The sequence below is a fragment of the Lutra lutra genome, chromosome 9 (assembly GCF_902655055.1).
Source record: "Lutra lutra chromosome 9, mLutLut1.2, whole genome shotgun sequence".
Classification (NCBI taxonomy): Eukaryota; Metazoa; Chordata; class Mammalia; order Carnivora; family Mustelidae; genus Lutra; species Lutra lutra.
Genome location: NC_062286.1, coordinates 18,578,835 through 18,594,228, shown reverse-complemented (window position 1 = coordinate 18,594,228; position 15,394 = coordinate 18,578,835). Strand labels below are relative to the sequence as shown.

The following is a 15,394-nucleotide window of genomic DNA, read 5'->3' as shown; positions in this document are numbered from 1 at the left end:
CGTATTTTGTAAGATTTCCACCATGAACTGTTACAGCTTTCTCATAAGAGCAGTTATAAATAAAATGTCCATCTATACTTTTTGCCTTTACTAGGGTTGAAAAGCAGATGCTATTTTGAGACTTGGGGTTTTAGTTCTTGACACTTTGTAAAATAAGTGACTTTGATATATTTACTTGATTTTTATTTAAAAAAAGATTTTATTTATTTATTTTTATTTAAAAAAAGATTTTATTTATTTATTTAGTCGGGGTGGGGGGAGCAGAGGGAGAGGGACAAGCAGACTCCTGGCTGAGTGCGAGCCTGACATGGGGATGAAATTGAGAGTTGGGGGGCGCCTGGGTGGCTCAGTGGGTTAAGCCGCTGCCTTCGGCTCAGGTCATGATCTCAGGGTCCTGGGATCGAGTCCCACATAGGGCTCTCTGCTCAGCGGGGAGCCTGCTTCCCTCTCTCTCTCTCTGCCTGCCTCTCCATCTACTTGTGATCTCTCTCTGTCAAATAAATAAATAAAATCTTAAAAAAAAAAAAAAAGAAAGAAATTGAGAGTTGGATGCTTACCCGATTGAGCCACCCAGGCACCCCTTTCCTTTTTGTATTTCAGAGCTGCATAGCTCTCAGAAGTCCTTTTTATGTTGTACTGTTCATGAATAGGGGCTTCCGGATTACTGTAAACCAGAGACTCAGTGCAAGTGTCAGCTGTAGTTTACCTAGCCAGGTAGACAGGTATGTGTATTTCCCTCCTTGATTTACCTGTGATTTTATTTTTTTAAGATTTTAATTTTTATTTGACAGACAGAGATCACAAGTAGGCAGAGAGGCAGGCAGAGAGAGAGAGGAGGAAGCGGGCTCCCTGCTGAGCAGATAGCCTATATAGGGCTCGATCCCAGGACCCTGGCATCATGACCTGAGCCAAAGGCAGAGGCTTTAACCCACTGAGCCACCCAGGAGCCCCTTACCTGTGATTTTTATACGGTCTTGCAGTCTTCAGCTTAGAGTGTCTTGCTGTATTTTTTTGTTTCTGTTATGTTTTTTTTTTTAAGATTTTATTTATTTATTTACAGAGAGAGAATGAGATCACAAGTAGGCAGAGAGGCAGGCAGAGAGAGAGGAAGGGAAGCAGGCTCCCTGCTGAGCAGAGAGTCCGATTCGGGGCTCTATCCCAGGATTCTGGGATCATGACCTGAGCCGAAGGCAGAGGCTTTAACCCACTGAGCCACCCAGGTGCCCCTCTGTTATGGTTTTTTAATAGGTCACTGTTACTTAGGGTGTATTATCTTCAGGGAGTATTATTTTCTTCACAGTTTTGACCAGTTTTCACTTATGGAGAAAATTATGTACGATTCTCTGATTGTTATCTGTGACAACTCTGATGCTGGGCATATGGTGAATGTCCTCTGAATCTCTTAACATTTTTTACTGAACATCATACATTTTTGTTTTTTAAAAATACAAAATAAAGCTTTGTATCTTTGAGATAATGAGTTGTTAAATAGGCCTTGTACAGTTGACCCTGAACAACACAGGTTTGAATTACATAGGTCCACTTACACATGGATTTTTTTTTTTTCTGGTAAATTCAGTACAGCACTATAAAAATATTTTCTCTTATGATTTTTTTAACATTTTCATTTCTCTAGCTGTATTATAAGAATATAGTATATGATACATTTAATATACAAAATATGTGTTAATAGACTATGTTACCTGTAAGACTTCTGGTCAGCATTAGGCTATTACTAGTAAATTTTGTGGGGAGTCAAAAGTTACGGGTTTTTGACTATGTGGGGATTTGGCACCTCTACCCTCTGTTGTGCAAGAGTCTTCTGTACTTTGAAGTTCTAAAAAGTACAGTTTTCAGAGAATTATCAAGGTGACTAAGTGGTGTATTATATTTATATTTTACTCATCATTTAAATGAGCTTGTTTCTCACCTGGAAATGCTTTTTACAGTTTTATTTAAATGTTTGTATTCTTTACTTTCTCTTTTTAAGATGCCCTTTGTTTATGTTATTTCAAGTATACCAATTTTTTTAACAGATAAAATAATTAGGCACAGGGCTTGTACCCTGAAGGACACTGCACATGCCATCATTGCAGCGGAATTGGATCCAGAATTTAATAAACTCTGTGAAGAAATTAAGGAAGCAAGAATAAAAAGAGGTGAGTTATGGAAATGAGCTTGCTCCTGAAGACCAAGAAATCACTGAGTGTTACCAAATGATGTTTCTTTAGGGTTACTGGCATTATGAAAATAATCTCCTTTGAGGCATAGACTTTATATATTCCTGATACTAATGTGCCATACAAATTCTCAAAGGTATTTTAAAATTTTACTTTCTGTGACAGTTTTAGGAAGTACAGCAGTGCAAATTACAGAAAGTTCTTTTCAGTGAAATTTTTTTTTGGAGGAGTAGATCTGTTAATTATTGATTCTTATTCTTGAAGGATTTATAGGCTTTCATATCTGTAGAGGGTTTACTTTTTAAAAGTTTTTAGGAGGGACGCCTGGGTGGCTCAGTTGGTTGGACGACTGCCTTCGGCTCAGGTCATGATCCCGGAATCCCGGGATCGAGTCCCACATCAGGCTCCCAGCTCCATGGGGAGTCTGCTTCTCCCTCTGACCTTCTCCTAGCTCATGCTCTCTCTCACTGTCTCTCTCTCAAATAAATAAATAAAATCTTAAAAAAAAAAATAAAAAATAAAAGTTTTTAGGAATACAGTTTTTGTTTTCCCTATTGGCATTTATGTGTAGTTTTATTAATGTAAAATTAACAGAATTAGCAAATATGGTTTGTTCATTCAGTGTATAAGCTTGTTCTTGAGGAACTCACTTAGTAGGAGACAGAATTATAAAACAAATCAAGTACTGTATGTATGAGTTGGTCAAAATGTTTAAAAGCACAGAGGAGAGACTTCCTTTTAGGAATCCCAGCATTTTGTCTAGAGTTTGGGGAATGAATAAAGGAGTGTTGTTTCTAGTGAAGCAGAAGAAGGGAGGCAGTGACAGAGGAGGAGGAGGTATTTGTAAGCACAGCAGATAATAGCATGTGTAAAGGCATAGAGATATGAAATAACATGGTATATTTGAAGAACTACAAACTGGTATTGATGAAGCTTTATGGAATGGTGGGAAATAAAGGCGAGCAGAGTCCAGGACACTGGAATTAAGAAGCTTTTTTCCTACTTTGTTAGGCCTTCCCTGGTCACCTAATCTAATATAGGCCCTGGTCACCATAGCACATGGCATTTTGTCTTTTGTTTTGGTCTCTCTTCCTTATTTGGAATGTAAGTATTATGAATGGCTTATTCATAGCTCTACGGCAGTCCCTAGAACTGTCCTATAAATATTTGAATGCATTGATGCCAGTGCTGAGGAGCTTCAGACTTAATCCTGTAGGTCAGTGTTTTTCAAAGTGTGTGTGCGCCTAATACCCACATCATCTTAGTAGACTTAGTGAATTAGATTCTCTGAGAGTAGTAAGGCTGAGAAATCTGTACTTTAACGAACTATTCAAGTGTTTTTTTTGTACACTAAAGTTTGAGAACCATTTCCATAGTCAGTATGATTCACTGAAATATTTTGAACTGTGAAATGAATTGGTAAATTGCTTTGGCAGTAGGAAATAGCAAGGTCTCAGTGTGTCAGGAGAGGAGGATGAGAGTCAAACAACTGTTGGAGCCAGTTTGGAAAACAGTTTGGCAGTTTCTAAAAAATTAAGTATAACATCTACTATACGACCCATGATTCTACTCCTGGAAACAGCCCAAGAGAAATGAAAACATATGCGCTTATAAAGACTAGTCACAGCAACTAAAAACTGGAAACAATGCAAATGTCCATCTACTGGTGAATGGGTAAGCAGAATGGTATATCATAAAATGGCATATGGCTCAGCCATAAAAAGGAACAAATTATTGATACATGGTACAACATAGATGAGCCTCAGGAACATTACCTGAAGTGAAAGAATTCAGTCACAAAAGACCACCTGTTTTGTGATTCCGTTTGTATGAAACAGTCACAAAAGACAAATCTGTGGAGACAAAATGTAGATTCGTGATGGCCTGGGGTAGTTACCCAAAATTGGGTTGCTGTGGTGATGGCACAGCTCTGTAACTTTACTAAAAATCACTTAATTGTATGCTTAAAATGAGTGATTTTTTTTTGTTGTTGTTGTTGTTATGTAAGTTGTACCTCGTTAAAGCTTTTGGGGGAAAAAAGCTGTTGGAGTCGTGCTGAGTTTTAATTATTATGAAGAGGGAATGGTATAGGATCAATGTAAATTGGGGCAGGGGAGGAGGCCATTGTGAAGGGAAGAAGAGTCAAAATTGGCTACTCATATGACTGATTTAATATTTAGTAGATGCAAATACTATCAGTAAAGGTAGGGAATATCTCTCTAGAGAGAGGGATGAACAGGTTTTTTGTTGGGGAAAGATAAACTAGTTAGCTTTAATTTGACCCATCTTTATGATACCCAATTGGAGATACCAAATAGGCAGTTGGATATAGGGATCAGAAGCTCAAGAGATGCTTGGGCTAAACATGTAGATATAGGAATTATTATGTAATGATGATAGAAGCCGAAGGCATGAGTGATACTTTTTGGTAGAAGGTATAGATCAGAGTGAGAAGAAAAGGGATTCCAGAGACAACCCTGAGAAAGATCAATATTTAATGACCACACAGAAGAAACAAGTCTAGTGAAGGAAATTGAGATGGAGTGGTTACTCTTAGGAAGATCAGTGTAGGAAAACCAAACTTACTATGGTGTGGTTTGACAGGCACCTAATACCAGATGAAAACAGTTCAAGTGAATGGGGTTTAATGACCCAACAAACACTTATACATTCTAAGATGGCAGAAATAGTAACTTAGAAAAAATATTATCATTGTCTTACAGTCATAAGACTGTGTGGCTTTGCAAATTAAGCCGAGTAAACATAGGGTTCCTTTGGGGATTAAGTGTTCCGCATGGCCTGCTGGGTTATTTCTTTTTGATTTTATATCTCGTTTCTTTCTCATCTTTAAACAAAAGATACTGTTTTCATCTGAATTACAAACTGTCCAGGTGTAATTAATGACTAAAACTTAGTTCTTTATTTCAGACTTTTTCTTAAACCATGTTGGTTTATGTAGCTGGGAATATTTAAATAGGTGTTGCTTATCTTTTGCCCGCAGGCTTATCAGTAACAGCAGAACAAATAAATCCTCATGGCACTGGAGCTCGGAAGACTGAAACTAGAGTTGAAGAGGCATTTCGGCACAAACAAAGAAATCCATTGGATGTCTGGCACAACTCTGCAAATAAATGTGCATGTGAGTGTCTGAGACCGTGTTATCCAGTGGTGGGAAGAGCTGAGAAGGATGCAGATTTTTTAGGAGTTGTGGGGCAGACTAGGTGCTGCTGTGTTCTCACAGGTCTTCTCATCTTTTCTCTGTCCAGAGGTGAAGAACTTGTGCAATGGAATAGAAGTATATTTCTCTAACTGTAGGGAAAGAGGGCCTGATTCAGGAGATATTTTTCTTTTCTTTTCTTTTCTTTTTTTTTAAGGTTTTATTTATTTATTTGACAGAGAGAGACAGAGAGGGAACACAAGCAGGGGGAGTGGGACAGGGAGAAGCAGACTTCCCACTGAGCAGGGAGCCCGATGTGGGACTCGATCCCAGGACCCTGGGATCATGACCTGAGCCAAAGGTAGATGCTTAACAACTGAGCTACCCAGACACTCCTCTGTACAGCCTTTTAAAAAATTAATTAATTAATTAATTGTATAGCCTTTTAAATCTAGTTTTAAGTGAGATGTATTTAGAAAGGGAAAATTCATTGTTCTAGGTTGTTGTCACTTGTGCTCATTCATGCTGAATGAGAGATTTCTGAAAGACAAATGTTAACGAACACAGTCCCTATGTTTGCTGAAGATAGCCACCCTTGGAAGATATTTGCTGTTCTGGTATAAAGGTGGTCATACTGTTGAAACTCTCAGTAAAGCTGGCCGTAATATGTTCTTTCACCAATGGCATTGCATTTGAATGAATGAATCAGATTCATTTTTTTTTTTTTTAAGCTCTTTTCTCTGTGGTATTTGGCATTCATATGTGAGAAAATTTGAAGGGCTTAGTGGTATATTTGGTTCCATGAAATTGATTAAAGCTATTTGGTGTAGTTGTATCTTGGATCATGATCATGACCTGGATTATGTAATGTAGCATTCTAATTTAAACCTTGAAATCCTGTATGTTCTCTGCACCGGATACAAATATTTACTAAAAGCCATTGAAAATTAGCTTTAAGCAGTTTAAGTTCCTTTAAACATTTAAATGTTATTTTAATCTACAAATGTGAGTTTAGTTTTCTCTTACCAGTAGATGGCATATGTGACTCATCATTTGCCTGTTTCACATTAATTTACTTGAGTTATAAATCTAAATATCCTTAAGATAGAGTTGCTTTCCTAAGGTTTTAGTTTTGGAAATAAGCTCAGAGAGGCTATAAAAATTGACTCTAAATATTGTGTCCCCATGGTGGTTTTTCAGACAACATGCTCCTGTAAAAGGAAGTAGTGTATGAAAGATTAGGTCCATAAATGGATACTACTACCACATGTCCGGTGCTGTAGAGATACAGCAGTGTAAACCAAAATCCCCATTCTTGTGGAGCTTGTATGATTGACTTTTCTTATTTTACCAAAATCATACCCACAATTAGAAATAATTATATAAGGAGGAGAAAAATATCTCTAATTTGACTTTCTCCCAAATGAAAACATTTTCTTTGTTCTTAGCTGGGATGAAAGGGTTAGGAATAAACTTGCTTCGGTAGGCCTTCTAAGCCTTTACTTAGTGCCCACAGATCAAGTCATTGAGCTGGCTCTTGATTGAATAGAGTTTAGCTGCTTCTTGCTGTAGAGTTAGATGGCTTAGTGAGGAAAGAAAGGGGAACTGTTTATGATTTGGTTGTGTTGCTGGAGAATAAGTGAGGTCACAATGTTTGGAGTGATTGTCAGGAAAAACCTAACAGCTCCACCTTTTAGAGAAAGAGCAGGCTGAATTTTTTTTCACTTTTAATGTGGACGGGATTAGTTTTTCATATAGTTAATGGAATACTTACAAATGCCCATCACTTTAGCTTTTATATACAGCTTTTAATGGTAAACTAGTAACAAATTTCTTCTCCAATTACCCTGTAAGTATAAATTATGAAAATATAAATTAGTAGGGGAAATAGGAATGGAGAGATGATTCTAATGATTTGGTTTTGAAGGCAAAATCTATTTTGAACCAAGTGACAAAATAACTTGAATTTGGGAAATGATTTCAGAAACCTTTTGTAGATTTATTCTTAGATAAGAAAAAAAGTAATATTTATGACAATATTTGTCAATTTCCTGTGAATACCTGGATATCTCTACAGAGACTCAGTAAGGATTAAAGTTGAAAGGATGAAAAATTTATAAAAACATATATGGGGAATTAAAGATTCCTGGGCCCGTTGTTACTGGAAGTACTCATAAAGCTCATGACTATTTCTGGCATCTGGAGATGAATGTGGTCTTTTTTTTTTTTTTAATTTTTAGAATTAGTATATAATGTATTTGTTTCAGGGGTACAGGTGTATGATTCATCAGTCTTCACAATTCACAGCACTTGCCATAGCACATACCCTCCCCGATGTCTGAGATGAATATAGTCTTTACAACTTCTGTAGGTCTTCCTTTTTACATCACTGACATTTTCAGTGGTTGTTAATGTTGTTGCTGCCTTGATAGCGGAGGGCTTAACTTTTTTCCATATTTTCTTTTCTTTTAAATACTTTGTTTATTTGAAGGAGAGCAGAGGGAGAGGCACAAGCAGACCCCGTGTTGAGCGTAGAGCCCAACGTGGGGCTTGATCTCAAAATCAAGAGTTGGACACTTAACTGACTGAGACACCCAGGCACCCCCCTTTTTACATATTTTCGAATAACAACTGTGTAACCAGTTGATCTGCTTGGTGAACCATTTATAGCAGAGGAGGCCTAACAGTTGTCTAACCAAATTGTCTATAAACTTTGTAGGGTTTCTGTTTACTACTGTACTTTCTGTGGGTGATTCCTTCTCTGGAAGGAGAGGCAGTAGATAGTTATTTGTGGGATACCTGTAACAGTTCTGTCTTGATACAGTGGATCATGTGTTCATTTTCTTCCATGGTTTAGGAGCTTTGGGGTGATTTTGCTGGCAAAGCACTCATTTTCTTGGTGGAAATCTGGGGCTGTGGCCCTCAATTTTCTAGGTAGCCTGGTAATGTAGTTGGTCATTCCCTACGTATTATATGCTTGGCCCCTGGCTGTTAGGAATTAAGAACAGCTATAAAGTAGAATCTAGGATAATAGAAAAAAATTAATGCTGGGTAAACTTATACTCAATTAAAAAAAAAATTTCATCCTTCAGAGTTCAACACTGACTTCATATTCATTCTCCTTATAGGTTGTGAGGATTAGTCAGCTTGGATTTCAAGAGCTAAGTAGTGGGGCACCTGGGTGGCTCAGTGGATTAAGCCTCTACCTTCAGCTCAGGTCGTGGTCTCAAGGTCCTGGGGTCAAGCCCCACATTGGGCTCTCTGCTCAGTGGGGAGCCTGCTTCCCTCTCTCTTTCTGCCTGCCTCTCTGCCTACTTGTGATCTCTGTCAAATAAATAAATAAAATCTTTTAAAAAGAGAAAAAAAAGAGCTAAGTAGTTCTTGTGTGTTAAACCAGTATGGGTTTACTTTCTTTTGGGTCTTAATATAGTGAACATTTGTAAAACAAGTGTTGCACTCCAAGTTCTATATACCTCTTTTCCTTCTCTCTAAAATAGTTCGAGTTCGAAGAAAATCAAGGCGGCGATCACAGTGGGGTAAAGGAATTATTAAGAAAAGGAAAGTCAATAATTTAAAAAAAGATGAAGAGGACACTAAATTTGCAGACTACGAGAACCATACAGAGGACAGGAAGTTGCTAGAGAATGGAGAGTTTGAGGTAAGCACTGACTGCCATGAAGAAAATGGCGAAGAGACCGGAGACCTCTCTATGACCAACGATGAATCATCATGTGACATCATGGACATGGACCAGGGGCAGAGGCTTAACAATGGAGCGGGCACGAAGGAGAACTTTGCATCTACTGAAGAGGAAAGTTCCAATGAGTCTCTGCTCATCAACAGCAGCGGTTCTCTAAATCCAGAACAGACCTCTAGGAAAGAGCCTTTCCTTAAAGGAAGCTGTCTCAATGGTGAGGCCTCCACTGACAGTTTTGAAGGAATACCAGTTCTGGAGTGTCAGAATGGCAAAGCTGAAGTAGTCTCTTTCTGTGGTAGTGGTGACAAATGTAGTTCTGAACAAAAGATTGTCCCAGAGGACCAGTCAAAAGAAAAACCAGAAACTTCGAATGAACATCATGGAGATGATCCTGAGAAACTAGATGCCCTGGAATGTAGCAGTAACGAGAAGTTAGAACCCAGCCCCGAAGTGGAGGTTAAAGATGCAGAACTGGATAAAGAAGGTAGAGCGAATATTTTTTTAAAAAATTGAAGTTTTAAATTCCGGAGTTAACTAATGGCATATTTTATTTGGTCCCCAGTAGCACTAGTTGATAAGCAGTTATACCCCTCTGAGAATCTGTTAAACTTTCATCTTTTTCCCTAGGAAAGTGTGCATATTCATGCCTAGTAAATTTTGTTGCGAATTTCAGAGGGTTATGGTCTAGAATGCATCACTTTCCTGGCTGCTTACTCTGTTGCCTCCCACCTGATTATTATCCCTATCTGAAAGGATTTATGGATAAAGGCTGAGTAAGCCCACAGGTGTTAAGAAGATGGAATTCTAGTAAGAATGATTGGGGTGGGGTAGGCTTGGCTGAGAAGAGTTGGGTACTAGATACTGTATGGTATCCTACGCTCATGTACACTCAAGTTAAATTACCTCTCCTGTTTGTTATTTTCATGTGGCTTTGAGCTGGTAACTTAGGCTCTTCAATCTTTTTTTTCATCTTCTAAATTAAACTTAAGAGTGGTGTCACTGTAGGGATTAAATAAGTCATGTATATTAAGCGCCTCTTTTTGTGCCTGGCACATACCGAGCTGTATTCATTCCAGGCATTCACTGTTAGTTGAATCTAAGAGTCTAAGAGGCTCCATTGTTTTGTAAAGCCTGTGGTGTAGGAAGCAGTGGAACCTGTGCTGCCAGATCTGCCTTGTTCTTGCAGACTCAGAGCACCCTGCTAGCTCCTGCCTTCTTATGGCTGTGTGATTCCTTCAAGCAGCAGCAGAACAGGGGGCCTGGGAATTTCTAGCCCTGCTTTATCATTCTTTAGCCCATAGTGGGATGGGGTAAATTAGAATCTAGCTTTAGCTTGGGATCAGGGCTATGTGGGAATAGTTTTTTGCCCCAACTTTTTTTTTTTTAATTTATTTGAGAGAGATTGAGAGAGAGCATGAGAAAGGGGGGGGCAGAGGGAGAAGCAGACTCACTCCTGAGCAGGGATCCCGATGTGTGGGACTCGATCCCAGTACTCCAGGGTCACAACCCGAGCCGAAGGCAGCTCCCCAACCAACTGAACCACCCAGGTGCCCTTTGCTCCAAGTTTTTGAGCCCTCTAGCAGAAATAGGAAGTAGAAAGATAATTATTCAAAGTCTTAGAATTCTCTTGATGGATAAAGAAGATGTGTGTGTACTGGTCTTTTCTTCTTTTTTTTTTTTTTTTTTAAGATTTCATTTATTTGACAGAGAGAGAGTGCATAAGCAGGGGAATGGGAAAGGGAGAAGCAGGCTCCCTGCTGAGTAGGAAGCCCCATACCAGATGTCAAGGCTATATCCCAGAACCCTGGGATTAGGACCTGAGCTGAAGGCAGACGCTTAACCAACTGAGTCACCCAGGCGCCCATGTTCTTAAATGCTACCTGTTGAGAATTTTTCTTTCTCTTCAATATTTAATAATAGAAGGTAGTTTTAAGGGCAGTATTTATTCTGATATTTATTTATTTGTGTTTGTCATATAGACAGAATTTAAAACATGTTTTAAAGCTAGGGTTGAGTAACAGAGTAGGGAGAAAGGGAGAGATCTTCCTGATGAAGCACTTTGGGTATAAGGTGAGGAGTCTTTTTTAATGTTCTTTCACTATGAGATTTTTAGTATGCTTGCAAAAAAGGTTTAAATTAATATTATGTTCAGTTGGTTATCTAAAAACTTTATAAAGATATTTGTTGTATAAAAACTTTACTTGAAATTTTCACTTCTGTCAGGGCAGGGTTACCTAATGCAAGTTTTCAGTTTCCTGGAAGTCCATGGATTTGGTAATGTGATATGGAAGGTCTTAAGAAAACTCTTAGCATATGTTAATTGAACTCTAAATAAAGACTTTCACTCTAGAAGCTGTCTGAAATAAAATATCTCTCCTACGTGGAGGTATATGTTTCCCAAGGCAATATTTTGGTTCTTCTACTGTTTATCTCTATAGCAAGCATTGATTGGAGGGAAATGTTTAAAGGCATGGGAGTAAGAGAACTAACACAGGAGGGAAGGGGAAGGTTCTCCGTAGTGTTTATGAGATGGGACAGGTCCGCTATATGGTTCTGAAACAGGGATGCCTGGGTGGCTCAGTTGGTTAAGTCATGATCTCAAGGCCCTGGGATCTAGTCCCATATCTGGTTCCCTGCTGAGCAGGGAGCCTGCTTCTCCCTTTACCCTGCCAGTCTCCCTGTTTGTGTGCCTGTTCTCTCTCTGACAAATAAATCTTAAAAAAAAGTTCAAACAGTTTGAGTTTGTCTTTGCGTTCCTTCCCCCTTGGCTTTTTTTTAGAGTATGCCTACCTATGGGATCACAAGGCTTATGGCCTGTCTGCCCTCTCTATCTCTCAGAGTACCTGGGGCTGTCAAATTATGCTCAGCCACCTCTAAATTTCTGGGATGTTTTTTGTTTTTTTGTGTTTTTTTTTCAGTGTAGCTGGTCTCAGTATGTTGTTGGGAGGAAAATAATTAGATTATGTGTAATTCACTCTGAGGTAGGAAAGACCACCAGCCCTATTACTTTAAATGGGCTTATATTTTTATGGGGGGGGGGGAAGGTTAGAAACCAGATAAATTTCTAATAGAAATCTGGACAGGAGGTGCCTGGGTGGCTCAGTGGGTTAAAGCCCCTGCCTTCCGGTCAGGTCATGATCCCAGGGTCCTGGGATTGAGCCCCATATCAGGCTCTCTGCTCAGCGGGGAGCCTGCTTCTTCCTCTCTCTCTGCCTGCCTCTCTGTCTGCTTATGATCTCTGTCAAATTAAAAAAAAAAAAAAAAAAAAAAAGAAATCTGGATAGTGTAAAAGAGAAAATAAATATCAGTTAGTGTTGAAGTTTTTTTTGGTTTCTTTTTGTTTTTAACTTGCAACAGAAATAGACCTGTAGACAGGTCGGCCTCACTTGGTGTGAGTATCTGCTTTTCTAGGTTGCTTCCCCTCTTCCAATTCTGAAAGCTCTAAATTTTAAAATGATGGCTATGGTAAAAAGAGTAAAGAGGATTTATAGGTTAGTGCTTAGAGGTGATTGCTTTTCTCTTCCTTTAAGTGGATTATGTTTATTAGATGATACTCTAACATAACTTGGCTTTCATAGTTGTGGTTTAATTTTCTTCAATTTGGGTTACTTATTTTAAAAATTATCATTTACCGGGACGCCTGCGTGGCTCAGTTGGTTAAGCCACTGCCTTCAGCTCAGGTCATGATCTCAGGGTCCTGGGATCGAGTCCCGCATTGGACTCCTTGCTCTGCAGGGAGCCTGCTCCTCTTGCTGCCTCTGCCTGCCTCTCTTGCCTGCTTGTGTGTACTCACTCTCTCTGGCAAATAAAATCTTCAAAAAAAAAAAAAAAAAAAAAAAAAAAAAAATATATATATATATATATATATATATATATATATCATTTACAGAATATACCCTTATTCCAAAAAGTTTTGTGGTGGGTAGAAAAATTTATAGTTGCTTAAGCTTGGTTTTTCTTAACTTTTACTTGCTGCAGTGCATTTTTTTTTTTCAATTGTAGGTGCTTCTAAAGTAAAGAAATACCGTAAGTTAATTTTAGACCAGGCAAAAACAACAAGCCTGGAACTGGTTCCAGAAGAGCCGTCTGAGCCTGTGCCGCCTCTTATAGTTGATCATGAGAGATTGAAGGTAAGCTTTGCTATTCCCAGTCGGTCTTAAATGAATGGAAAGAGATTGATTATGTTTGTAGGCAGTTGAGTAAAACTAGTTCTGATAATCTCTTACTTTACCTAGGAATACAAGTGCTTTAGGGCTTCTAGTAAACGAAGAGGTAGGTGTGTTTTGAGGGGTTTAGAGAATGGTCTTGGGAATAAACTAAGCCTTAGAATCTTCTAAATGTGTCACTGTTATACCATAGCCTATGGTGTGTACTGGCGAGCCATTTGAGTACATCTGTTTCAGTGTGAAAATGAAACCAAACTTCATTTTATTTTCTTTTCTTCTAATTTTTCTTAGAAATTGCTTGATTTATTGGTAGATAAAAGCAACAATCTTGCAGTTGATCAACTTGAGAGATTATATTCTCTTCTTAGTCAATGCATCTATCGTCATCGTAAAGATTATGACAAATCACAACTTATAGAGGTAAGTGCTCAGTTCATCCTTAGAATAAACAAATACGTGCTTTTACTTGTCCTAAAGGATAAAAGAGGAAAACATTTTTTTAGTGTATATCTTTCACCAAGTAACTGAAGAATGTTTTGAAGATTTAAGATTAGAAGACTTGTTGAGTTACAGTCTGAAGAATAAATCCTTTCTGTATCATTTTGTCTCAGGACAGAAGTAATCTGGGATTCTTTGTTTATCAGACAGCACTTCGTGGTTCTGGGTTGGCAGATACCTAGAATAGCATGTCACAATTCTTTTGTCCCTTCCTATTAGTGACATCACTGAGCATATCACTTTGTCCTACTGAATGTGGGGATGGCCTCACAGTCCTTACCACTGCGACCTAGGCAGCCACTGCTGATTAAAGGAGTGGCCTGAGCAGTGAGAGCTGTTAGCCACCCCATTGATGATTAGAAAAGAACTTAGAAGTCATCTTACTCATCAGATCTAGTCTTAGGAGATGGCCACATGAAGGAGTGGTTGTTCTTTTGCTTAGACACTTTAGATGTGAACCATTCCCTTTCTTTTTTTAAAGATCTTACTTATTTGAGAGAGAGAGAGAGTGAGTGTGTGAATGGGTAGAGAAGAAGAGGGGGAGAATCTCAGGCAGACTCTGAGGTGAACGCAGAGCCCAGCAAAGGGCTTGATCTCACAACCCTGAGATCATGAGCTGAGCTGAAACCAAGAGTTGGATGCTTAACTGACTGAGTCACCCAGGTGCCCTGAACTGTTCCCTTTCTAGAGAACTCTGGGCCATAGTGAGTTCTTCCTTATAAATATCAGTTAATACCTGTTTATATAATTTACATCATTAAGCCACACTTCTGCTTTTTGAGGTCATCTGGGCAAATGTAGACCCACTAAATGGCTAAGTGACTGAGTTAGACTCCCTGTTCATTTGCCAATTAGTTTGTTTATCTGATGGACTGATTATTAAATACTTCCTGATTGCCTGTAGTTCCAGATACTGTGCTAAATGTTTGGGCTGTAAAGTCCCTGCTCTCAAGGAGCATTTCTAGTATATTAAAGGTTTATATGTAGAAGATATGATTATTTTTCATGTTCAATAAGGGATATTGGACTTGAATCAGAGGGAGAGAACATTTAAAAGTTATTTTCTAATCACATTTTTAGGAGTTACACTTTTATGAGTCTATACTGTCATTATATACATAGAAATAATAAGAAAGCACAAATGAGAACATAAATACACATCATCCACATCCCACTATCGAGGAAACTAGTCAGTGTTAATCTTATGGGATATCGTCTATCCTTTAAAAATGTCTAGATGTGGGGCGCCTGGGTGGCTCAGTGGGTTAAGCCGCTGCCTTCGGCTCAGGTCATGATCTCGGAGTCCTGGGATCGAGCCCCGCATCGGGCTCTCTGCTCTCTCGGGGAGCCTGCTTCCTCCTCTCTCTCTGCCTGCCTCTCTGCCTGCTTGTGTTCTCTCTGTCAAATTAAAAAAAAAAAAAAAAAAAAAAAAAAAAGTTTAAAAAAAAATGTCTAGATGTGTATAACATATGTATAAGTATGTGAATACATACTTAAAAATTGGGATCAGATTGTATATTGTTTTATAATCTGACTTTTTTCCTTATTCAGTAACAATATGATGAAACATTTTTATTGGTCTAATATGAGAACTTTTTGATCAGATGATAATCTGGCCTGTTGTACAGAGATGTAGAATATAATTTCAGCTGTTTAAAGGGGGAAAGAAAAACTGAATGTCTTAGATGTGTTGGAC

General features: G+C 38.5%; 1 protein-coding gene across 2 annotated transcripts in view; it reads left to right on the top strand.

The window, feature by feature from the left end:
- ATAD2B (ATPase family AAA domain containing 2B) overlaps positions 1 to 15,394 on the top strand; it is a 155,159-nt gene that overhangs the window by 135,572 nt on the left and 4,193 nt on the right. For both annotated transcript variants that reach the window (XM_047744659.1, XM_047744658.1), the window contains exons 23-27: positions 2,037 to 2,159; positions 5,182 to 5,319; positions 8,835 to 9,518; positions 13,037 to 13,164; positions 13,492 to 13,620. In XM_047744659.1, coding sequence (XP_047600615.1) covers positions 2,037 to 2,159; positions 5,182 to 5,319; positions 8,835 to 9,518; positions 13,037 to 13,164; positions 13,492 to 13,620 — 1,202 coding nt within the window. The remainder of the gene's footprint in view (positions 1 to 2,036; positions 2,160 to 5,181; positions 5,320 to 8,834; positions 9,519 to 13,036; positions 13,165 to 13,491; positions 13,621 to 15,394) is intronic.